This window comes from Hippichthys cyanospilos, chromosome 2, assembly GCF_059441005.1.
Source record: "Hippichthys cyanospilos isolate Australia breed blue-spotted pipefish chromosome 2, RoL_Hcya_1.0, whole genome shotgun sequence".
Classification (NCBI taxonomy): domain Eukaryota; kingdom Metazoa; phylum Chordata; class Actinopteri; order Syngnathiformes; family Syngnathidae; genus Hippichthys; species Hippichthys cyanospilos.
Window position 1 is genome coordinate 14,550,389 of NC_142370.1, and position 24,388 is coordinate 14,574,776.

Below are 24,388 nucleotides of genomic sequence, written 5' to 3' on the forward strand. Positions count from 1 at the left end.
ACACTTTTTGTGTGGGGAAATTGCATTTTTGGGGACTTTTTTTTTTTTTTTTTAAATAAATTACCTTTGAATTAGACTAAATCAGTATAATCATTTCTTCCCTTTTGTTTTCTACTCAGAACCCCCTTCTCTGATTTGCTGTCCAGTTTCACTTAAAAATATCCTTCAGTTATATCCTCCAATTTTGGGGGGAGGCCAAAATTACAAGACGTTAATGTGTCAAAATTAGCATTGGTTTCCAACGCCAATACTTGACTACAAAACACGACTTCACCAGTGCCGATGGAAGATTATTGGAGAGAAAAGTCGTGTGGGCAAGATAAGAGGTAATGTCTGAAAGCAATGTTATTTTTGTGTGTGTGTGTGTGTGTAAATTTGTTTTGGGGTAATATAAAACCATTTGAAGGGTAGCCAAGGGAGTCCGGAGGGTTTCTCCAAAATGGTGGGCACTCGTCAGGTTGCTAATCAGCGGTAGAAACGTTTACAAAGTTTGGACATAACTTAGATTGGTCTATTCCTTTTTTTCTAAGATATAGATTAAAACAAGAGTATGTAGCGGCACTATCTACGGTATACACACATTGACAAAACAAAAATATTGGGGCACACCTTTTAATTGGGTTGGGTTAGACTCTGCAGTTCCATCTGAATCACACTCAAGATATTGATAGATTTTCATTAAGATGCTTTACGAACGATTTAAGTAAGGCCCCTTGGTTGGATGGATTTGGTGAGGAATACTTTGCCCTACGTAATAAAATGATGGCAAAACAGGCCCTCAATGGCACAGGCGTGGGAGCTGTCCATGTCTTAATGGCAGAAATAGACAATGAAGTGCCTTATGGATTTTTATGAGTTTTATGTACACCGGTCCAATGTCATAATGCCAAGTGTGGTGATATATAAATACTGTTTTTTTTGTTGTTTTTTTTATTCATTAGTATTGTCAACAGGAAGACATAGTAACTAAAATATGCTTCAGACAATCGTGGTGACCTATGGGCCAAAAAAAAAAAACACATTCTGGAAAAAAAAAGTCTAAGTGCACTTACAGAGCTGACATGAATTCAGTCTGATCTGCATCCCATCCCCACAAAGGTGTGATAACCGAGGAAGAGGGAATTGAGGGGGAGGGTGCAATGTTTTTTTTTTTTTTTTGCTTTTTTTTTTTTTATTAAGAAGAGCAAGATTAAGAATGGGATAAGCCTTTATTAGTCCCGCATTGGGGAAATTTACACTCCAGGAAAGGCTACTTTTTTTTTTTTTTTAATGTTCTACAATGTTCAATTTTTTATTCAATAATCCTGGATGATAGCAACTTGTTTGTCCCACTTTCAGAGATTATTACCCTTTGTTTCACTGTTGGATTGGTGTTTGTGGGCTGGGGGCGTGGGGGCAGGTTAAACCTAAAATAAATAGAAAAATCATTCTCTGTACATAAAAAGGTAAGCGAGGAGGCAGCAGCACACCCATGTCAAGTGGATGTGGATACTTTGACCGGGAGACCTCTGTGCTTAGACTGAAAGATTACATTATTTGATAATGCAGGCGCAGCATCAGGACTTATTTCCTCCTGCCACCGCTTACATTGTGTCGGAATTTTATATATATATATATATATATATATATATATATATATATATATATATATATATATATATATATATATATATATAGTGTGTGTGTTTCGGGGGGGTAGGGGGGGGCAGCGCTAAATGGATTGGGAAAAAAAGTCTTCGCAGTGCGTTTGGACAGATGGTGTAAGAGTGGTACTGTGCCGATGTGAAGTGGGCGGTGCTCAGAGCATGCCAAACCCTTTGGCATAGGTGATGGCTTTGAGCAGTCGCTCCTTCAGCTTCTCCTTGCTGCTGTACTCGGGCAGTAGAAGCACATTAAAGCAAGTGTGGGATGTTGGAAGCCTGTTAAGGGCAAATGTATGACATCATCAGGAACTAATTACATATGCATCACAGGGTATGGAAAGTCATTTTTGCAATTTTCGTTTGATTTTCTTCCTTACCAGGTTAATTTCCAGAAAGTTGTAACACTATATATTAGATGTGAGCACAAAGAGTGTACAACTATCCAGACTTTTAAAAAATGCTTAAGCGTCTTTCCATAGTAATGTGAATGTGGCACTCACCGATCTGTGTCAGGCCCATTCTTGGCAATAATCATCTTCAATTTGCCGAGCCCGCCCACCGGTGCTCTGTCAGTGCCTGTGGTGAACTGAAGGAAGAGGCGCTTCTGTTCTTCGCCAAAAGAATGCAGTGTCTCCCAGAACTCTCTAAAAATAATTACATAAAAATCAACAATATCGACATATAATGAGGCTTTCGATTCGAGAGGAACCTTCTTGAGATGTCAACAGCTTACTTGATGATTCGAGAATCTCGGTTGTAGCCTCCATCGTATTCCGTTGTGTCTTCCAGTGCCATGAAATCTAAGTTCTAGACAATAAACAAAACGAGAACTTGAGCCAACTCAGATTGTTATTAATATGCACTGATGTGAAAACTCAAAAGGCACACCTGCACTAATTTAGACAAACGTACAACTGTTTTTCAAAAGTCAAAATGTTTTGCCGCTAGTTAAATCAGAATATTACAATTACCTCTAGTATAATACTGTGAAATTATCTGACGTGAACACTAAACATTTATAATAATCGGTGTTGACAACTAAAATTAATTGAGTAAATAATTTGATTAATCAACAACTAAATTATTGAATTGACGTTTATGATACACCAAGTAAAAGAGGTTTCATGAGTCGAAGTTCACTTCTAAGCAAATGCCAAAGTTGGTGTGCCAAATAAATGCAGTGGCCATTAAAGAATTAAGCATATTTGTTGATCACACAAAGTAATGTGTGGGAAAGTAAAGTACCCAAATACGGTCTTAATTTGACCATAAGATGTTGTAGGTGTACCTAAATAAGTGGTTGTCGATTATGTAAATTTGACATGATCTCACCCTGCTACCACATATTAGTAGCTCAATTTCTTCAGGCCTGAAAAGGTACTTGAGCGGCGACTCATTGGTGACCATGTGGAAACCTCTCCTGAATGCTTTGAACTGCTTCTCCACACTTTTGTTCAGCATGTATTCTGCATACTGCGCCACAAACTCCTGCACAAATTGAACCGTGAAAAGAACTGTGCCTTTCAGTTCCAGCGTTACAAGCCAGTGGGCGTGGCTCACCTTTCGATTTTCATTCGTCACGGGAATTTTGTCCCCGTTTTCCCTTAGATCATACATGAGGGGGTTCCCAAAGAGGTCCGTCTGGGAAATTTGAAACGTGATCATCATATCCTCCTCCACGCTGCCGGTGTACTCCAGAAGCTCCTTCAGGCTCTGGTGCAGGATCTGTCAAGCACAAGTTGGAAAAAAAAACAGATTGTAAAAAGTAATAGTCCCCTTCCATCACTGACAACTGGACACTTACTGGGTTGGCGTCGGCAAGGTCCCTGAAAGTTCCTTTCTTGCCCATCAGCTTCCTGTAGACCACCATTGGAAAGTGAACATCCAGGATGCAGTTGTTGTATATGGCGAGGCCAAGCACTATGCCGATCAGCGTGTACTGGCCCTCGTTTTCAAATGACGAAGGGTTGAACCAAAAGAGTTTGGTGAGTTCATCATATGTGAACATGCCTGCCAGAGGGAAACAAAACTTGTCGCATTAATACCCAAGCCTTGTTTCCACTGAGCAGTGCAGTTCTGTTCAGTTTGATACCCATGTTTTAAGATGACTAAAAGCAATGAAACTGGTCAAGTCACAGAATCCAAACACTCACATCCAACCAAGATTAAAATACGTCAAGTTCTTCTTCTTTCATCTTCGAGCACAAATTAGGGCTATATATATATATATATATATATATATATATATATATATATATATGCATTAAATCAATCATTTAAAATTGATTTTTTGAAAATTGTGAAATCAAGGTTTTGCACAAGTGGCAGAATACTGGACGTGTTGCTTATAAGACATGTTTACAATAGTTAAAACTACTTAATTGTGGCATTTAAACAAGTTATGCACGAACTATGATTTTTTTTTTTTTTGACAGAAGCGATGCATGATAAGTTTATGTTAAAACAAGTTTTTAAATCAGTTTTCAAAATCAATACACCGGTACAGTATTTTTTGAAGAGTGAATCAATAAGGTTGGGTTGTCTTACCAATATCTGGGTTGAAGATTTCCTCAACCACCAGCTGAAAAAACTCTTTGGAAACACCTCCTTCATCAACACCTTGCTCTCCTTCGAACTCCACGTACAGCTGTTTCTTCAAGTCTGCAGGATTCTCCATTGCAATCATTTCCAGCTGTTTTGAAGTACATTTCTTGAGTTATCAATAAGGTCTCATCTTTGCAAGCAGCGGGCGGAGCCACACGTACCCTGACCAGCGCGTCATCGATGATGTGATCCCGACGGACCTTCAGCCTCAGGTACGGATTGAGCTGCTGGCCCTGCACTAAACTATACAAGACTGTGATACGGCGCTCGCTGTACATGCGGATGCGGTTGTCATAGTACAGGCCCAGATTCTTGGTGACAGCATTAAGGATGAAGGGGCACGTCATGAAAGAGAACTTGTTTTCAGTTTCAACCTTAAAGAAAGTGTAGTCCTTGTCCATCTCCAGCACCTCGTTAAGAGGCTCGTTAACAAACTCCTCAAAGGGGATGAGCGGCCGCCGACAGTCGTTGGTGCGGATGCCCAACTCCGTCTCCAGCGGGTCCACCCGAGGACCCTTCTTGTTCCGCCTCTCCTCGCCCAGCAACTCCTGCAAGGTGAGCTCACTCGACTCCGGGATGGGCTCTTCATCCTCGTCCTCATTGTGCTCCGTATCCAGGTCGCCACCCAGCACGTTTGCGTAGTAGACGATCTTCAAGCACTTAGTGGCCGCTACCACGGAGTCATCGTCGTTCACCAGGTTGCGGCTGTTGAACTCGTTGCTGATCACCTTGTAGGTAATGAGCTGCTGGAAGGTCTCCACCATGCGCCGAATGTGCTCGGTGCTGTAGTGCGACCACAGTCGAGAGAGCTTGGCCTGAGCGGCCAGCGGCAGTTTGCTCATGGCCTTGCAGAACTGCGGAAGGGCAATTTCTAAATACTCTGGGCTGTGGAGATTGCTGTTCTCCATCACGATGACAAACAGGTTCAGGTAATTTGGGTCACGGGAATAAACGTTATGGTACGTTAGGTCACACTCTACATTGGGTGAGAGGTAGACCAGTGCGTTCAAGAAAGCAGATTCTATCTTCTCGTTGGACAGCAGGCGCTCATACACCCGGCGCACCGCTTCAATGTCTACCGTCACCTCGTCTGGGGCCAGCTTTTGGACGGCGCAATCTCCGGCTGGTCCCTCTCCGACTCGCAATGACGAAGTCGACATGGACGAGTCCTCTTCCATAGCTGTGGTCGAGCAGGCCGCAGCCTCCTTTTCGTCCTCGTCTTTGTCCTCGTCTTTTTCCTGAAGGGACTTGAGTTCCTCCTTGGTGTGAGGATTCGACCGTCTGAAGCTCTGCACCAGGACCTCGGCGCTGGAGAACACTCGGCCGATTACTCTGATGAGAGGCGAGTAGTCTTCATTTTCACCGCAAATATCCAAGATCTCATACACTTTCTCCTCTGTCAGGTAATTCACATCTGTAGAATAAAGCATGATGAGATTATATCCAAACCAGAATGGCAATAAAAAGACAACACATAAAGAATCATGGCAGAATTTCAATGACAGATGCCAGTGGTAAATTATTTCTTGTGTAACAAAAGACCTCCACTCCATGTGAGCACAATGCACAGTAAAAATAACAATAATAATTGCGTATTTAGAATAGAAAACTAGCACTGTACTGTTGAAAGTGACAATATGTAAGATTTAGTCCGTTTCTCATGGAAAACGAATACATTATTTTAAATTTCAAAAACCTGCAAATAAATGTGCTCAACCAACAAACAGTATGTTTGAACTAAAAACATCTAGTTATCAGTAAATTATATAAGATGGGGTGGCACTCCTCCGGAGGTCGCTGTGTCTGTTAAAGCTACGGACAGCCGGAGGAGGATGTGTATTGCTGCAGCTACCGTAATGACCCCGAAGCTCCCACAGGCGCATGCGAAACATAACACCCTCCCTTCCATGAAAGTAAAAAAATAAACAAAGAAGGTACAATTACAGTACCATATTTTCCCGTGTACAAGCCAAGTTTTTTTCCCCTCATTTTCAACCCCCGTATTGGGGAGGGGGGGGGGGGGGGGGGGGAGTCGACTTATACACTGCATAACTCAAAATCAGACATTTTTTTTTCCCTACACATCTGTGTTTGAATAGCTTTAATTTGAAGACGAAATAAGTAATATGTCATTTACAAGGCTTAAAATTATAATATATGCCTTTAATTTGATATTGTCAACAATGAGGCCGCGTGGACAATTTTTCCAGTGAACTTTGATGCATTATTGAAAGGCAAAGACGGACTGATTTGTCTTCTTCAGCCCTTGAACGTGTGCCTGAACAAGTCAGCATGGATGTCGGCAAGTGGGGGGAGAAACAGCGAAGGGCAACCTCCAACGCTCTGATCTCTAAACTGTCATCACTTGGGTAAAGAACGTCCCAAGTAAGATCATCAGCAAATCATCAAAGAAGGCACATTTCTGCTAAGTCGACCGCTTTGCACATCTTGCTATGTTTTCAGTCAACTTTTCGATGTGGATGTTGCTTTATGAACTTTGACCCTTTAATGTTTAGAGAACACTTGAATTTAAAAATGTTTTCAAACTTTTCACTGGTACTGTAAATATTTGAATTGACCGTTATGTTGCATATCTACACAATTTATATACAACGTTCCCTTGTTTTTCGCAGTTGATGGGGACGGAAAGACCCTAGCGAAAAGTGAAATCCGCAAAGTACTACCCCCACCAGGATTTTTCATGCATGTATATATGGGTATCAGAATTTTTTAAATATGTGAAAAGTATTTGTACTATAAATATGAGATGACAACTGCTACAGTCCATGTATTTCCTCAAATCTTTAATTTTTAAACCTTGTACAGTAACTGTACTGTTATCCATTGCGGTTTCCATCTCTTGGCCGTAGCCAGGTGACATGGGAGGGCTGGAGATGCCCTCGGGGTAACGGGCCTTGAACGCTGAGCTAAAGAGGAGCCCTTAGCTGAACAAACATGGTAACGGGGAAGCAGGGTTTACACTTAGCATTCCAGTATATTCATTGTATTAATAACATTGGTGTGAGGTAACCTCCAGGGTGAGGTTAAGTCGCAAACTGCCGCTGGATGTAATTAACAGACTTACTTGACAAGACAATGGGTCAATCAGCTCACCAGCACTCCTACAAGACGCGTGATTGGCTCGCGGCACAACATCAAACAATAAGAACTGGAATTGTGATCACTATTGCCCTCATTGATGGATGTCGGGGGCTTTAGTTGTAATCCGCTCCTCCGCTCATTCGTCAATGTCCCACCGGGAGCCAATCACACATCTTGTCTGAGTTCCTGTGGTGTGTGCGGTTACAGCAAAACATGGGTAAAACCTTCACAGCATGTCTATCCACAAAATAGCTTTTGTTTGCGAAGCTATGGAGTTCGATCTCTGTCAAAAAGACATATCCAGGTTCAAAAATTCGTATGTGTACAACTCTAAAATGTGTTAAGTTTGAATTATTTTCGTATAAGCACGACTCTAAACTGCCCAATTCATAATTTATTTTATATTGATGATTTTCAAACAATACTGTATATGTATTTGGAGTGACAGGTCATTAGCTTGCAAGCTAATTGCAAGCTTTTGTAACAACTTTTGGATCACTCCTCAAGTTCAGCATCATCAACAGCTGATACCTTGTAACATGAATGTCTAATTTATTCATAGATTATTTTATGAAATTTGATAGACCATAGCTCGCAAGGTGCGACTTCCAATCCACATATTGTTTGAAAATCATTAATATAAATTTTAAATTGGTCCGTTACGATATTATCAAGAGATTAATTTCTGCCTAACTGCAAAAATAAATAAGTAAACAATTAACAATATAAAAACCTTCATTTGCAATTATTTAATCATCATTTGTTAATAGAATTCCACTTCAGCGTTCGTGTGTGCATCAAGACCAATCCAAAGAGAAGGGTTTTTTCCAAAATCAAATGCAGTGTTTTGTTCTGCCAAGGAAAGGACCCTAGGTGGTAGAGAATCTTCCCAAAATGAAGCCATTTTCCATACAGTATAGTGTCCTGTTCCATACATCTTTTTGTCTGCAAACTTACGCCATAAGAAGCACTGAAGGCACGAAAGATGAAGCGCCAAGTTGCGAGGGAATTTAGAAATCAAAAAGGTTTTGAGGCGCACAGAATTTTGTGGGAGTTTTTAGGGGAGATAATAAAAATGTCTCTTTCAGTCGCCGAACCCTCATATAAATGTTTCGCCAATAGCTGTGCTTACTTCTGCCAATTCGAGCTGTGTTGTGATGTTACGTATAGTATGGCGCTTTTTTTTCTTTTTCGGTATCTGTGTACTCTGGATTATGGTTTTGCTTTGTAGCTTTTTAAATATAAATAAGATTTTTTTTTCTTCTTCGGTATCTGTGTACTCTGGATTATTGTGTTGCTTTGGAGCTTTTTAAATATAAATAATAATAAAAAATAAATGAAAAATGAGAAAATTAAAAATGAATTCTTCTAGAATCATGATTCTGCCCCAATTCCAATCATCTGAAAATTATGTGATCAGGCCAAATTTCCACTAACGTTTGGGATTTAGATATCCCTAGAGAAATTTTTATTAAAAAAAAAAAAAAAATGTATGTAAGTTTTTTTCATGTTGTGATGTGGAATACTGAGTTTTTTCGTACCCTCTTTATGGTCTTTTCCCGTCTTTGCGACAAAATCAACTGTCATGACCCTAGGGGGTTGGCTGTATTTGTGTCGTTTTGTCTCCATCTGCAGGCGTTTTTAAGTGATTGCACTTATTTTCTGTTGCCCGTCATACTGGATCCAATCAACGGGTCACTACAATGCTAGTCTGCTATTGGTCGGCGTCTCCTCACTGAGATGCTGGCCTGCTATTGGTCGGCCTCACCCAAAAATGGCGGAATGATAAAGCTTTGTTCTATCGTGAGTGTTTACAAAACCGTATTTATAGTACATTTTAATGCTTAATTCAAACTTGAACGGGTTAGCCATGGGTCCCAAGATTGCTAGTGATGTTAAACAGAGAATAAGAAGATGATTTATATGGAAACGAAGCTGGAGATAATCGAGAAATATGAAGCTAGCTTAGCCTAGGCTACCATTACTAGGGAATATGGGCATAGCAAGCACCACTCAAAGGTAAATAAATCCTTATTATATTTTTTATATATGAGGTTTTCTGATTGTATACATGTATATTATATAAACGTAGCACTTACTATACTATTTTGGTACCAATTTTTAATATGTATGTACAATTTTGATGTTTTTACCTGGGGTTCTGAACGCATTAGTTATTTAACATAGGTTTGGATTGTCCGCCATACGGTAAATTTGCCTAACGAGCCCAACCTTGGAACTGATTAATCTTGTAACACAGGGGCGCGCTGTTTATGCATTAAAATTTAATGGGTCCTTCGTTGGCCATGCGGCGCCACTTTTCATGTCTTGGCTATAGACATGCAGAGAGCAAAGACAAAAATATCAATTGGCATACATAAATATGAACTTCTGTTTGATGTTTTTTTTTTTTTTTTTTTTTACTGACCTTTGAAATTGTCCCGTACAGAGTGGACATCCTTATGGTTCATCTTGCTATTGCTACATGGTGAGTTCTCCAGGTAGACTGAAGCTGTACCTTTCTTTGAAGGGTGGGGGTCGCAGAGTTTTGCATTGAACTTGTAGAGCTCGAGAGCTTTGACAGCTGCCGCATTGTTATCCATGCGGTGGAAGCCGGAAGACGAGGCACACCAGGAGTTGGAGCACGATTCATTCCCACAGCCCTCCGTTAATTGGTGGTAATAGCGCTCTATTAGATGCTTGGCAGCTGCTCGCTTCCTGCGTTTGCGGTAACAAAAGTGTACAAGAAATGGCATATTAAAAGAGCATGAAGCATATCCAATGTGATAATGTATGCGACCGCTTTTACGCCAAGCATTTCAGTTCAATGACTCTGTGACGTTTCTTTTTTCCTTGTTGTCATCTTCGAGAAAAATGATTGTACTCTTCAAATTATCATGACACAAGTTGTCTCATTAAAAAAAATCCATCCATGTTAGGTGCCCGAAAGGTCAAAGCTTGCATTTGTTCATGTCAATGTTTTTGTTTGTTTACCAAGATATATGTAATATTCAAATTTCTGATGTTAGTTACCCTTTAGCCTAGTTGATTACAGCATAGTTAAGACAATGTTTGCTTATTCATGTGACAGTAGTGGCTATGTGGGACAAAATACATGCAATCCATCCATCATTTTTCTCTCGCATTTATTATCACTTGGGGGAGGTAAACTTGAAGTTTTCTCCACTGACTTTGGGTGAGAGGCAGGGTACACCTTGGGCTAGTTGTCCACTATACAGATAAATAAACACTTACACTGACATTCTTAGAACGAATTAGTCTTTTAACATTAGTTTTTGCAATGGGGAAGTACCCGGAAATACCCCACACAAGTACTGTACATGGAGAACATACCAACTCCACACAGGAAGGTCAGAGGTGAGATTCGAAACCAAATCTTTATAAATATGAAATAGGAATGGTAACCACTTTTTTGATGTGCTCCCCACAAAAAAAAAAAAACACACACACACACACATTCACTGATATAAAATAAGCAAGAGGTTTTCTCTAGTCAATCTATTAAATTGACACAGTAGCATCTGGATTACTGAAATAACTTTGACTGACAATCACCTTGGCATAATGTTGACATCAGACGAGAGATTCCGAACTATGAAACTGTACATAGGACTTTAAAGATGTAGGGAAACTACTTACATTCGGCTTGCTTCTGGGGTTTCTACTTCAGGGTCGTCGTATTGTCTGATGGAAGAAGCAAATAATAATAATAATAATAATAATAATAATAATAATAACATAAAAATATAGCCTAACAATGAACAATCAGTTTGAGTATGTGAGTAAACGCTAGGTTCAAATCTAGGTTCGATCGTTGCGTTGATGCTACTGTAATTAGCGCCAGAGTTCAAGCCGAGAAGATGCAAAGAACCAGCCAGCCAACCATAAACAAATGAATATGCGTTACAAATATTATATCGCCGTCTATTGCAAAGCGCAACAGGGAGAAAAGTGCTTTTAAACAATCAATGGGATTCACAGAAAGAGAACCTACACTATATTGTGCCAACACATGCTAATGTAGCAAGCTAACGCGGCAAAGATTGTGGAGACTTACACGAATTCGCTTTTGTATTTTTTTTGTTTGTTTGTTTAATAACGTTACAACTACATGAATTCACAGAGGTATTAGGTGGGGCGATATTGTGGAAATTGTAACAAAACGTCATAAGAGCGGCTGAGAAAAGTGGCAGTTAGCGCTCCCAGCATCCCCGACGCTTTCCTCATCGCGTACCCACCTGTCAGCTCCTTTTTCTGGGCTAATGTCGGCCTGTGGTGGCGCACACTCACAGTCCTCCTTCTCGTCGGGATTCATACGAGACTTTAACCTCACTTGTTTGTAATTCGGTTGCGGCGAGCAAAGGTGTTAAGTCATCCACGAGTGGGTCGGGGGGGACCGTTGAGACTGGCGGGAGGGATTTACCATTAAAAACTTCATTCATAAGATTGCTTCTGAGGGCTCTTTCTGCTGCCTGGGGTTAGCAGCCATATTTGGCTCAGCTTCACAGTCAGACGACTACCCACAATGCATTGCGGCTCGGCCACAAAACCTGGCAGAATCTACCATTCGCGTTCCGGAGTCATACCGGGAGCAATTCGGTTTTTTTCTTTTAATTTTAAATAACAGTTTAGTTTTGTCATTGAATTGAAGTAATTGTTTCGTTTAGAGATGTGCGTTTTTTTTCTAACAGGACCGTAAATTAAAAAAATTATATATTTTTTTAATTCTCCCATTGATTTTTGCCCATCTGTCCCCATATTTCGTCAATGTTTGCGTAATGAACTGAAGTTAAAAACGAGTGAATACCGGCCATAGACTCTACAATTATCAAAAATCAGGTTTTTACATTAAGTCAAGACATACAGTAGCATTAATGGATATCGCAGATTTGCGAAAATAAAGCACATCAAACTTTTAAACTACAAGATTAAAACCAGCCCCATAGCAGAAGTAATTTAAACGAGAGGGGAAGGAAAAACCATGAAATACAATATATCAGTTGGACTCTTATCTGTCGAGGTTGTCATTCAAGCTACTTCAGAGTTCCCATGTCTGTTAGGCTAAAGCAGTGCTTCTCAGTTGTATTTTGCCCCCCCCCAGTCGATACGCTGACTATAAATAAGATTATCTTTAAAAATTGTATTGAGTATACCTAAACCTGAATCCTTTTAAACATTAACAAAAGAAATAAAACAATATAAATCAACTTTCAATTATTTTTTACAGCATTAACACAGGTTACAGCTTAGTCTAAAACTGAAAAAAATACCCCAAATTAACCAAAAAAGTTCACAGCCATGCAATTTAGAATAGCTTGAATTTTCTTTTTCCTCTTAATATGAGGGCATTTAAATTTGAAACTGTTTCTATAGTTTTGACTTGTTCTGCAATTTCATTAAGTACATATTTATTTTTAATATCACGTTACGTGAAAGTCCTGGATTGAATAGAACAGCTATTGATCCACATGCAAAACTGATGACAAAATGATGGCATTTATGGGCGGCTGTTACTAGATCATTTAGGTTTGGTTTTAATTTGATGAATAATGGCATCAATTATACAGTTGATTACTTTAATATTTAGGTGTCAAGGTTTTGTGGCTTTTTTTTCTGTGGGACAAAGTCAAAATGGCAAATAAATGTTGCACACCTCTGCACACGTTTTGTGATTTAAAAACCAAGTAATTACTCAAATGAAAATTGTGGTTAACATTCACAAGCTCAAAAGTTTGGCATAAAACAGCTAGTCACAATTCCTTTGGTTTAATTTCAAAATGTCCTCAGGGAAGCAATGTTGTGAAATTAGCACTGAAACATTCCGTTGTCTTTGCATCAAACAAATATTTATTAGTTATCCAAAGTTATTGTTTAAATGGCAAATAAAACTTAAAAAAAAAAATGCAAATACTGGAGATGAAAACACTAGAAAGCACTGAAACATTCCGTTGTCTTTGCATCAAACAAATATTTATTAGTTATCCAAAGATAGTTTAAATGGCAAATAAAACTTAAAAAAAATCAATGCAAATACTGCAGATGAAAACACTAGAAACACAAATGTTTTGCTCTCTTTTGAACTTTGGTCCACACTCAGAACAAAGATGTGGCTCTAAAACAACAAGCAAGCACTACGCGCTATGAACTATGCATGCAACAAAAGCCCATGCTTGATGAGAGTGCCTTGGCTTCTACTCCCAATCATCATCATCAGCAACTGCAACTTGAGGAATTGACTGACTCCTTTCACTTCCTGCCTGTGAAAACTGAGGAAATGTAAGCAAAAGGATGAGGACGCTTAAAATTGGGGTAGGGATTGTGAATGAGTGGGGGGTGCTACCTTCCTCGAGTCTGAGTGGGCAAAGCTCCTGTTGGACTGGTAGAAGCTGGTGCCGCCTCCACTGAATGCCGACTCCTCCAACCATGATGGCACTTCTTGTTGAGCCTGTCAAAAACAGCAACAGTTAATAAGAGAAAAAAAGTCACTTAAATCTGGATTTGAGGTAACCTAATAGTTAACCCCATGATTATAACCGAATTGCAGCCATGACAATCTATAGTACATCAATCCTTATGAGATTGTTCGTTTTTTTCAAAAATTCAAATTCTATTTTGTTTACAATGTGTAGGTTGGATATTATAAATATTTCTCCTCTGAAGCCTAAAGGTAGAATGAAAAAAAAAAAAAAAGCTTGATTACATTGTTTTTAACACTGTTTAAAGACATCAACAAAAAAGAAAAAATGAAAATAAAAACAGACCAACTGAGCCCAGAATGTTAAGTGATGCTCCTAACCTTGGACAGGATTGTAACCAAGGAAGGAGCCAACTGACTGTCGCCATCTGGGTCGTAGAATGACACCGCCCGGCCAACATTACCACAGCGGCCGGTTCTGCCGATGCGATGGACATATTCATCAATGTTGTTGGGGAGGTCAAAATTCACCACATTCTGCACGTCTGGAATGTCCAATCCACGGGCAGCGACCGATGTCGCAACGAGAATGGGACATTTGCCAGTCCTAAAGTCAGCCAAGGCTTGCTCTCGTTCACGTTGTTCGCGGTCCCTGCGTCATGACACACATTCACAACACATTACAAAACTGCACTGGAAGAAAGCAGACAAAATATTGAAGAAAGTGACGCTTGCCCGTGAATACTGGTTGTGGGAAGTTTCTCTAGGCACAGGAAAGTAGCAATAAAATCAGCTTGGCGCTTTGTTTCCACAAACACCATTGTGCGCTCCATTCCTGCAAATGCCAGCAGTCATTACCATCAAGAATATTGACAGGGCATAGAATTTTGATCTGTTCAATGATTAATTTTTGTACCAGTGGTCTTAAGAAGGTCAAGAAGCTGATCTCTTTTTGAGAACTTGGTCACTTTTACAAACGTCTGCTCAACATCGCTACAAGCCCCACCTACTATGCCAACTGCCAGGAACAAATAGTCAGGCTTGAGGAAGTCAGCAGCCAACCTTCAATCAATAGAACCCAGTTAACTTCACATTCATTGTTGTTGATATCCACGTAAGGCACAGGCACAAAGCACACTTTATGGAGAGAAAAAAAAAAGGCTAGCCATTTTCAGTTTTTCTGTTTGATACTAGACAAATATAATCATCAAATAAAGGGACAGCAAAGTAATATGATTAATGAGCTTTACTTCCTAAAATGAAAGCACATGAAGTGCTTTGTTGCTAACACATGCTTTGTTGCATTGTCTATTTTGTCCTGGCAAAACAGCCGTTAACTGCATCCTACCCAAACATGAGACATCATTGGAAAGGCCAGAATGTCTTGTGAACACACTTACACTTATTACGGTAGCTCAAATATGTCAAAAGATAAAAAAAAAAACAAACGAATAGGCTATGTTTTAGTTCTCGGTATTCATCTACATAAAAACCAAATCATTATTTTTTGGCTTACCGATTTTTTTATTCAACATGAAATGCTTTCACCATAATTAAAGGGCCCAGAGGAAGTCCGCAACCAATCTGTGGCCATCCAATTAAAACAAGTTGGGACATTATTCTAACGCCGGGACACAGACCTCTGGATGTCTTCAGGGTAAGTGGCACTAAACAGCAAAGTCTGACGATTCTCTTTTGGGGGCATCCCGGGAGAACCAACCAGGCGGCGCATGTCAGGCTCAAAGCCCATATCCAACATCCTATCAGCCTCATCCAGAACCAGATACCGCAGCTTGCTTAGTCCAATCTGAAACACGTGTCACAATACCGCTCATACTGACAGGTTGTTTTAGTTATTTTTAAAGCAACTCTAATGTGTTAACAAGAACGTTTTGTTTCGTCATTGATGGTTCCACACTCCACCGTGAACAGAGAACATCACTTGTATCTCAAAAGCAATATGGTGCGTACATAAAAATGGGACTTGGTATTTGGTCATTTCATGTTGTAAAATGGCACGTAGAAGATACCTAACTGTGGCCTAATTTTGACAAACTGTTCTAATACGCCCTGCAAAAAAAGCAGCACCCACAATGTGTTCTAGATGAGGATGCTGATTTGGGCTGGGTAATGTATCGCGATACGAAGAGACACAATACACGTATTGAAATACAACGTTCAATTTCCAATATATCACTTATGGGTTTTGAAAACACCTTATGGCTGCCTTAAGACTTTATCTCATTTGAGAGTGCTTTCAATATGGTATTAATTGTGCATTATAGTGCTTAATTTAAACTATATTTGGTTAGCCGTTGGTGCCAAGATTGCTAGTGACGTCAAAGTAGTAAGAAGATGATTTTTATGGAAACGAAGCTGGGGATAATATATATATATATATATATATATATATATATATATATATTATATATATATATATATATAAAATGAAATAAAATTGGGTCTACATCTAATTTGACCCCGCTTAATTGGGTCCATGCAAAGCAGCGATTTTCAAGGACTTTAAAAAGAAATTGAGTGTATTTGATTATCTTACCTTTCCACGTCCAATTACATCCAACAACCTTCCCGGTGTTCCACACACTATGTTGCAACCCTTGCAAATTTCTCTGATCTGAAAACCAGTGTTCACGCCACCATAGACAACCACTGGGCGCACACATGTTCTGCAACACAATAAATACAATTTCCTTAAGCACAGTTCAATCAAATTCAGATTTCATATGACAGTGTTGAACGACAACTTCAGATTTTTTTGTTAGTGTGACATATGATACGACTTAATCTACCAATGAATTCAATAGGACACTGGATTTCAATATTTTAGGAAAATCAATTCAAGTGGGTTGGACCAATAAAATCGTGGCATAAAACAAAAACCTCGTGGACAAGTTTAAACCCATCTGCTGGCCAAGTTTAAATCCATCTGCTGGCCAAGTTTAAATCCATCTGCTGGCCAAGTTTAAATCCATCTGCTGGCCAAGACATGGGCCGTATGTTTGACACACCTGATTCAGTTGCTGTATCTGTCAACTAAGACAAGCACAATGCTGCGTTCTCAAAAGGATAATCTACACAGACCACAAGATGCATTGTTTCATGCAGCTACAATGAAAAAAAAGACCTCAAATTTTATTCAATAAAAGAGGAGATGGATGATGATTAATTTTGATGTTGAAAAAATGATGCGTCCAAAGGACGCGTGTTGGTTTGAAAGTATGCATCCCCCAGCAAGAATTATACATCTGGGACGCAGGCAAAATCGAACACTGAATATGTAATGAAAAACTGAACTTGTTTTGTTTTTTTTTGCTTCCTGAAACCACAGACCAAAGGAACAAAGTTCAAGCACCGCGCTGCACAGGTTGAGAGTGAAAAGCGTTAATACTGTACCCATAGGAAAACTTCCTGGCCTCCAGGAAAATCTGGTTGATGAGCTCCCTGGTTGGAGCAACAATGATTGCCTCGGGCTCTTGCAGCTCAATGAAGCTGCTGGCTGCCACACCATCAGTCATTAGCTGCTGCAGAATTGGAAGGAGGAACGCAGCCTAGGGTACATGAGCATAATGGTGATTTTGCACCACATTATACCAAAGAGGACTGCAAAGTGTACAAGTACCACTTTCTTACAGTTTTCCCTGATCCCGTCTGGGCACAGGCCATGAGATCTCGACCAGCAGAGATGATTGGAATGGCGTGCTTCTGAACTGGGGTAGGTTTTGAATAACCAGATTTGCTGACATTTTTTCGCAGGGACTGACACAAGGCTGCCTCATCAAAAGTCTGCAAGGAAACAATCACTTAAATGGTCACCTGTCTACAACCAATTAAAAAGGAACAGCTTGACAGATTCAGACAAACTCACCATGATGGCAGGTGGTGGGTTGGTTCCATTCACATCCACGCTGATGTCATCATACTTATCAAAATTAATGCCTTGCTGATAGTGTGCAAACACAGAGTCTTCATCTTCAGCAAGGGCTGGCGGAACATAGGTGACTTTTGGTCCTGTTGGAAAAAAAATAAAAATAAACACGGCAATCTCAATCACACTTGATCACTTCTCAACATGACTCTTCAACTTACGCACACTACCATCAACATTTCCTGGCCCGGACCCCTCAGCATCTCTTGTATGGGCTGCAAAAAAAAAAAAAAAAAAAAAAAAAAAAAGTCAAACATCACTTCTCTTGCATTTTCGAAAAATCACACTACAAACCTTGGGTGAGGATTTCTTCATCCTTTCCGTGATACCCTGCAATGATGTGAAACGTGCATCCAAGATGCATTAAAAACATGTAAATACATAAACATATGAAAAAAAAAAATGTCATGTACCGCCTCTGAAGCCACTTCTTCCACGACCTTGAATAAAAAAAGATTTATATTGACAACAAAAATGGTTAATCTGTATTTCAAATTTAAACTGATTTAAACTGTAGTACCTTCACTGGGGCCCCCTCTGCCCCGTCTTGCTCCTCTGAAGTCTGTTTAGAATCATGAGTGGGTGGGTAGATAGTTTACACACAGCATAGGAATGGCATACAATGCAGTTGGTTCAATATTGTAAAGTATTGGTAGAAATGTAAGTTGTCCATAAGCAAACTTGAATGGGTTAAGCCTTAACCCATGATCTTGTCATTCTACTGAAAGTGCAATTCAAGGGAAGGCCTTAACCGTTAAGGCCTTCCCTTGAATTGCACTTTCAGTAGAATGACAAGATCGTCCAAATGCTGCCACTGGCACATATAGCACATTTTAAATACAAATTCTCTAATTGGTTAATTCCATTATGATACGTCAACCTCGAAGAGCAACATTTAATCAGTGGAAATTAGGACTGCACAATTAATCCAATTTTAATCGCGATCGCGATATCGGCTACCACGAATTATTAAGCTGATCCTTGGCAATATTAACATTCAAAAAGTGAAGCACTTTTTTTTTTTTAAATTACAAGTCAAATCAAGTACAGTGGACCCCCGTGTTACAGTGTCCCTGGCTTACGCTTTTTTTCATGTTGCGATGTGGAATACTGCGTTTTTTTGGCCCTTCTTTATGGTATTTTCCAGTCTTTGCAACAAAAACAACTGTCATGACCCTAGGGGGTTGGCTGTATGTTGTTTTGTCTCCATCTACAGACCTTTTTGGGTAATTGCACTTATTTTCTGTTGCCGTCACATAACGGAGATGCTGGTCTGCGATTGGTTGACCTCACTCATTTCAAAATGGTGGAATGGTAAAGCTTTGTTCTATCGCGAGTGGATACAAAACCATATTTATGGCACATTTTACGGCTTAATTCAAACTTGAAAGGGTTAGCCATGGGTCGCAAGCTTGCTATTGATGTTAACGAGAGAAGAAAATTTATATGGAAACGAAGCTGGAGCTGATCAAGAAATACGAAGCTAGCCTAGCCTACCCTTACTAGGGAATAGGGGTATAACAAGCGCCACTCAAAAGTAGATAAGTCTTTCATATTTTTTTTTAATTATGTTTTCTGATTGTATACATGTAAATTTTATATATGTAGCATGTTCTATACCATTTTGGTCTCATTTTTAATATGTATGTAAAATTTTGATGTTTTTACCTGGGGTTCTAAACACATGAGCTATTTAACATAGGTTTAGATTGCCGGCTATACGGTGAATTCGCCTTACGAGAACAACCGCAGAACGGATTAATCTTTTAACACAGAAGCCCACTGTACTGTCATTCTACCACTAGGGGGCAATGAGTCCCTTATGTTTGCATGACAAAAGCCTTTCTTACCCAAAAACATTGATTACCTGCATGAAATTGCATGAGTTTCTCACCTGATTCCTCATATATACAGTGCTAGCTGTCAAATGAGACCCATCTTCAAAAATCTGATTGGCAAAAACTTGGAATAAAGTCAGTTTGAAATGACCGAAAATGACATTTTGACTACTAATTGATTAAAATTTGCTTAAAAGAAGCTTTTACCATGTCTTGTAAATTTGTTTTAATTATTTACATTATTCATTTTAGTTTATTATTTGTAAGTATCACACCTTGAAGCCTTGTTTATATACTGCTTGTTGAAAAAAAGGGGCATCAAATAGACGTTTGACCTGACATGATGAATAATTGTGACTTCAATATTGACCTTTGGACAATAGGCATTGACAGGGACTGCCAATGTTAAACCGCAGGGGGGTGGTAAGTGGAGGACTTTAGTGTTTTTTTTGTTGTTGGTTTTTTTTGGTCTGTCTCCCTCTGGTCACCGCTCAAGTTGCGCCTTGATTAGATGACTAACAGCTGCTCCAAAATGACCATGGGAAGGTACGCTAACGGAACCAATCAAGCTTGGCATGCTGGCCAGAGGCACCAGTCACGATTGAGGGCAGAACTCCTCTCCTTCTTATTTAAAGACAGTGGGTAAGAGGGTTGCTGCGTGTGCTGAATGTGAGGGCTGTGGAGGCGTCAACGGACTCAGCGAGGACAACCACATCGGGAGGTGGCTGTTGGACCTGGAGGGGCAAGCAACTGAGGGACAAAGGCCTTGCTGACCCTCAGCTGGACAGCGGTGCTTGAAGGGCTTGTGTACGCGAGTGGCAGAGGCTGGAGCTTCTGCCACAAAAGCGTTAGTTCTCCTGGCCAGCGCAGCATTTTTGCTCCAACCATTTCCGGTGGCTGCCTGCTGTGCACCTTTTCTTTGTTTCTTGATAGGCAACCCTGGTGTGTGGCCCCCTGACCAGTTAGACTCTTGGGAGCAAGATGAACCCTCAATTGCATGTTTTAGTTTTTAAAGGACTTTTGCATGCATTTTATGGTTGACTTTTAGTTTTTAAGGTTGGACTTATTGGCGAACAACCAATAAACTGTTATAAGTGGACTCTTGTGGTTGTTCAAGCACTGCTCCCTTGTGACATTAATCTTGCAGGCCCCAGTGGAAATCCACGTCAAAATCCATTTCCCAATGACACACCGCTGTTTAAAAGTAATTTGGCGTACAGTGTGAGTACATGCTATAACTTATTTCAAGAACAAGTGTCAGTGGAACATTGTGAAATTTTTGGGAAAAAAAAAACTCACCATTTTCCTGTCTTGAAGGATTTGCTCCTGTGAAATGGGCATTTGAATTAAATTAGTAGCTCTGTTTAAAATTGAGAAAATGATAAACTTAGAGCACCATTGAATTGATTCTGCTCGTTTCCTCCAAACCCTCGACCTGATTGAAGATACATCAGCGCAGCAGGTTGATGACATGGAAAGCATTTAAACATAATTAAAAAAAAAAAAAAAAATCATCTCACCTCTTCCTCTGAATCCTCCTCTTTGTCCTTCACGGTTGTTCCAGCTGTCCATTTCTAAAAGACATCAAACCATTAACAGCAGAAGCCATCAAACACAAAACATTGATATAGCAAAAACGTTACCATTCCTATTTTCATCAGTCCCTATAAAAAAACAGAAATTATTCATTAGCCTTAAAACTAAACAGTTATCTTTTATTTAATGCGAGATTTCCATTTAGGTAAAAAACAAACCACAGCAACCATTTTCTAGCTTGACTTCTAGCTAACTTCAAATCTAGGAACTAATTTTGGTAATGACAACATTGCGCAATTCCACTTAACATTTTTCACTAAAAGGGCAAAGCAGATTTTAGCATGAAACAAATTGAAGTTGAAATGTTCAACGACCAATAGAAGTGGAAAAAGTAACTCTCGTTGCATCCTTATGTACTATTGGTCATCAGTTAAGCGTAATAAAGTATTGCAACCACCTGAAGAAAAGGACTCTTTAAATCCTCCTCCTCTGCCTCTCCTGCCACGACCTACGGTCAATGTAACAAGTTTAAAACAAGCAGCGTCAGGTTAGTTTGGAAGTCACAAATGGTATTTGGAGACTCATCAATTAAAAAAAAAAAAGGTAGAGACCAAAACAAACATGGAAGACGAAGTGTCAAAAATGTTTGTAGGACATTAGGTTTTGTTGTATAAACGAGTAGATGAATGACTATTAATTTTGATGTAAAAAAAATGATGCGTCCAAGGAACGCACATTAGTTTGAAAGAGTGTCCCCCTCCAAGAATTATGCGCCTGGGACGCAAGCAAAATGGAGCACTGAAATTGTCATTTTATTGTCTTAAGTGTACCTCCGGAGATATGAAATTGAGGTCTTTATGGGTAAAGGGAGATGAGAGATAAACTTTGATAAATAGCTTGGGAACGCCAGCATTTTTGTGTCTCATCCTGTATTCACCAAACAGCCCTAAATCATCGTTCGCTTAAAGAAGAGACGTTTTGGGAACAGATCTGACGTCAAGTCGTTGACTGGGCCATTCATTGCCTCACTGAGCAGTATGCCATATCGTTGTTGTCAAGTACAATTGTGATGAAAGTCAAGAGGAAATGGGCCGACATGGAAATTTATTCGAGTCAGAAAAGGCCTCAGATTGAGAATCCAAAAATGGAAATGGCAAAACTGATTTGTCAGACGAAGAAAATGCCACGTTTCATTGGAGAGACGGGGCAGGGTGGAGATGGAGGCATCTGCTTTAATCAGGTGCCAAAGACTGATATGGAGTGCTTTTGTTGCCCGCATAGGTCTGGCTTGATCAACATGCAGCTGCAGATCAGTCTAACCTATATGTATTTCAAAGGCACAAAAGGCCGCTCTTTCTTGTTGAAATGTAATCCAGACATCGCCCTGCTATTTTGCTGTTCAAGGCTTGCTCGACAGTACTAAAGGTCCCCAATAACCACGAAAAAACGAGAGATTACTGTATAAACTATGTCATCAAATCAGTGTAAGTTCAGTTTGTCAAGTGGGTTGCCTGCAGGGAATTTTAAAGTCCAGCAGGTGTCATTGTGCCCAAACGTTCCATAACACCTCTTCAACTCATCACTTATTTTATCTCTCTCTCTCTCATATATATATATATATATATATATATATATATATATATATATATATATATATATATATATATATATATATATATATATATATATATATATATATATATATTACATATGTAAACCATGAAAACCAAAACTTTAACCTTGGTGTAGTGAACATATTGTTGGCTTTAATTGACACTTAAATTGACATAATCTATCTACATTCCAGACATCGCTTTGCTTGGATAAAAATTGACTAATATGAATGTAAAGCATTGAAATTGGGGGCTGAGCAATAGAAAGAATATTTGAAACGCAATTTGTTAATACTATAAATATGCCCATGTTAACATACTGTCATCCTGGGAGAGGTTGGTCCCAAATTCCTGCAAAAAATACAATCATGAGCATGAAGGTGGTGCTTAGTTACAAAACAATAGTACAAATTTTAAGAATGGAAAGCTAACCTGATCATCGAAGGAATTCATTGAATCACCTAAAAACAAGTAAATTGAAAATGTAACTTCGAACCGTTGTCGTAAAAGCGAGCCCAAGTGCAAGTATTGGAAATCGTGACGAAATGGCTGACGACCTGAAATAATTTAATAGGACTTGTGAAAATTAACCCCAGAAATACTGTTCCTATTAGTGTATTTGTGAAGATTCATCTTAGACGCATTTTTTTGTAAATGACCTGGTGAGGCAAATATGACAAGTGTGGTCCGCAAATGGCCCTCTAACGTCAAAGGTCTTCCAGTAAAAACTAGGCCCTTCAACTCCGAAAGCCTTCTTAAATCGAAACTTACGGATCGTCAATATAAATCAAAAATACATTTAATCATAGATGATAAAATTATTTTTCAAGTTAATCATAACTAGAAACTATTTTGCAGAAAGGGAGGAACATATGCTTTAAGCCTTTAAAGAAACCTACTTAGCTCAAACTAGCCCACGTAGATTCGATAGTTAAGCTGTCCTTGGCAAAAACCAGACAAGGTCATTTTAATTACTCGACGAAACTTAACTGTCGACTACCATTTGTTGTCGCGGAAGCTCTAAGCGAGAAATTATATACATAAATATGCATACCGTAGACTCAATTTTTTTGTCCTGGCGGCTTATTTTTTGCAAAAATCTCCTTTCGCGAAGCTGCGTCACGGGCAACCACTGCTCGGCTGTGCACAATTAGCGCGCGGAAGAAAACTTCAACTAGGTTAGCGTAGGTTGCCAGGTCCCAGGTCCGACACTTTCACGAGTAATGTCTGTAAGAACTACACGACAAAATGTATAATCTGGCGTTTGTAGTCACAGAGTCTCAAAACGAGGCAAATTAGACGTAAATATACATACTGTGATATACAATCTTTGCAGTGCCAGGTAGGTTTTACGCGATGTCTCTTTTCGGGTTGCTGCTTCTCCGGGTCCTTCTGGTCGAGTATGCACAATTAGCACGCGGCAGAAAATAGTTAACGTGGGTTGCCAGGTCTTTGACTTTCCCGCCTCATATCAGTAAGAGTAGCGTTTACGAACATAACCCAATGGTGTTATAGAAGCAAAAAAAGGCAGTTTATATACATACTGTGCTGCAAACTCTTTGCCTTGGCATGAGAGTTTTGTTTCATTTGTTTGTTTTTTTCTGTTGCTGCTTACAGACTATATATATATATATATATATACTAATAGTTGAATTCAATTGAATATACAT

General features: G+C 39.4%; 2 protein-coding genes and 1 long non-coding RNA gene across 4 annotated transcripts; all 3 read right to left on the bottom strand.

Moving 5' to 3' along the window:
- Nucleotides 1-1,683: 1,683 nt before the first annotated feature.
- Nucleotides 1,684-11,876, bottom strand: LOC148427500 (ubiquitin-protein ligase E3A-like). Of its 2 annotated transcripts, none has more exons than XM_088408810.1 (11): nucleotides 11,609-11,876; nucleotides 11,010-11,054; nucleotides 9,868-10,067; nucleotides 4,409-5,661; nucleotides 4,191-4,335; nucleotides 3,448-3,653; nucleotides 3,204-3,368; nucleotides 2,976-3,131; nucleotides 2,377-2,450; nucleotides 2,144-2,287; nucleotides 1,684-1,919 (listed from the first exon to the last, which is right to left on the bottom strand). In XM_088408810.1, the coding sequence occupies exons 1-11, from the start codon at nucleotides 11,683-11,685 to the stop codon at nucleotides 1,799-1,801; spliced, it is 2,586 nt and encodes an 861-aa protein (XP_088264936.1). In that variant the 5' UTR covers nucleotides 11,686-11,876; the 3' UTR covers nucleotides 1,684-1,798. The 2 variants fall into 2 exon arrangements, with proteins under 2 accessions (XP_088264936.1, XP_088264935.1); XM_088408809.1 differs by having other exon boundaries at nucleotides 9,778-10,067.
- Nucleotides 11,877-13,318: 1,442 nt separating this feature from the next.
- Nucleotides 13,319-21,637, bottom strand: ddx4 (DEAD (Asp-Glu-Ala-Asp) box polypeptide 4). The gene is made up of 19 exons (XM_088439210.1): nucleotides 21,563-21,637; nucleotides 21,213-21,233; nucleotides 21,090-21,143; nucleotides 20,966-21,004; nucleotides 20,869-20,895; nucleotides 18,252-18,293; nucleotides 18,145-18,171; nucleotides 18,026-18,061; nucleotides 17,893-17,946; nucleotides 17,672-17,814; nucleotides 17,437-17,589; nucleotides 17,200-17,354; nucleotides 16,343-16,472; nucleotides 15,426-15,592; nucleotides 14,702-14,847; nucleotides 14,521-14,620; nucleotides 14,167-14,437; nucleotides 13,711-13,815; nucleotides 13,319-13,636 (listed from the first exon to the last, which is right to left on the bottom strand). The coding sequence occupies exons 3-19, from the start codon at nucleotides 21,139-21,141 to the stop codon at nucleotides 13,562-13,564; spliced, it is 1,722 nt and encodes a 573-aa protein (XP_088295336.1). The 5' UTR covers nucleotides 21,142-21,143; nucleotides 21,213-21,233; nucleotides 21,563-21,637; the 3' UTR covers nucleotides 13,319-13,561.
- Nucleotides 21,638-23,033: 1,396 nt separating this feature from the next.
- LOC148427502 (uncharacterized) lies at nucleotides 23,034-23,913 on the bottom strand. Its single transcript, XR_015868250.1, has 3 exons — nucleotides 23,773-23,913; nucleotides 23,151-23,179; nucleotides 23,034-23,069 (listed from the first exon to the last, which is right to left on the bottom strand). It is a non-coding gene; the product is annotated as an uncharacterized LOC148427502 (long non-coding RNA).
- Nucleotides 23,914-24,388: the final 475 nt, after the last annotated feature.

Bases quoted from the DNA above. Each gene is read 5' to 3' on its own strand.
- LOC148427500 (XM_088408809.1), bottom strand. From the start codon at position 11,685: ATGAATCCCGACGAGAAGGAGGACTGTGAGTGTGCGCCACCACAGGCC. The intron at 10,068-11,009 runs GTAAGTAGTTTC...CCGCAAACGCAG, and splicing joins ACCCCAGAAGCAAGCCGAAT to GAAGCGAGCAGCTGCCAAGC. The intron at 3,369-3,447 runs GTAAGTGTCCAG...TGTGCTTGACAG, and splicing joins ACCTTGCCGACGCCAACCCA to ATCCTGCACCAGAGCCTGAA.
- ddx4 (XM_088439210.1), bottom strand. From the start codon at position 21,141: ATGGACAGCTGGAACAACCGTGAAGGACAAAGAGGAGGATTCAGAGGA. The intron at 17,355-17,436 runs GTAAGAAAGTGG...CATGTACCCTAG, and splicing joins AGACGGGATCAGGGAAAACT to GCTGCGTTCCTCCTTCCAAT. The intron at 15,593-16,342 runs GTAAGATAATCA...CACGTGTTTCAG, and splicing joins ATGTAATTGGACGTGGAAAG to ATTGGACTAAGCAAGCTGCG.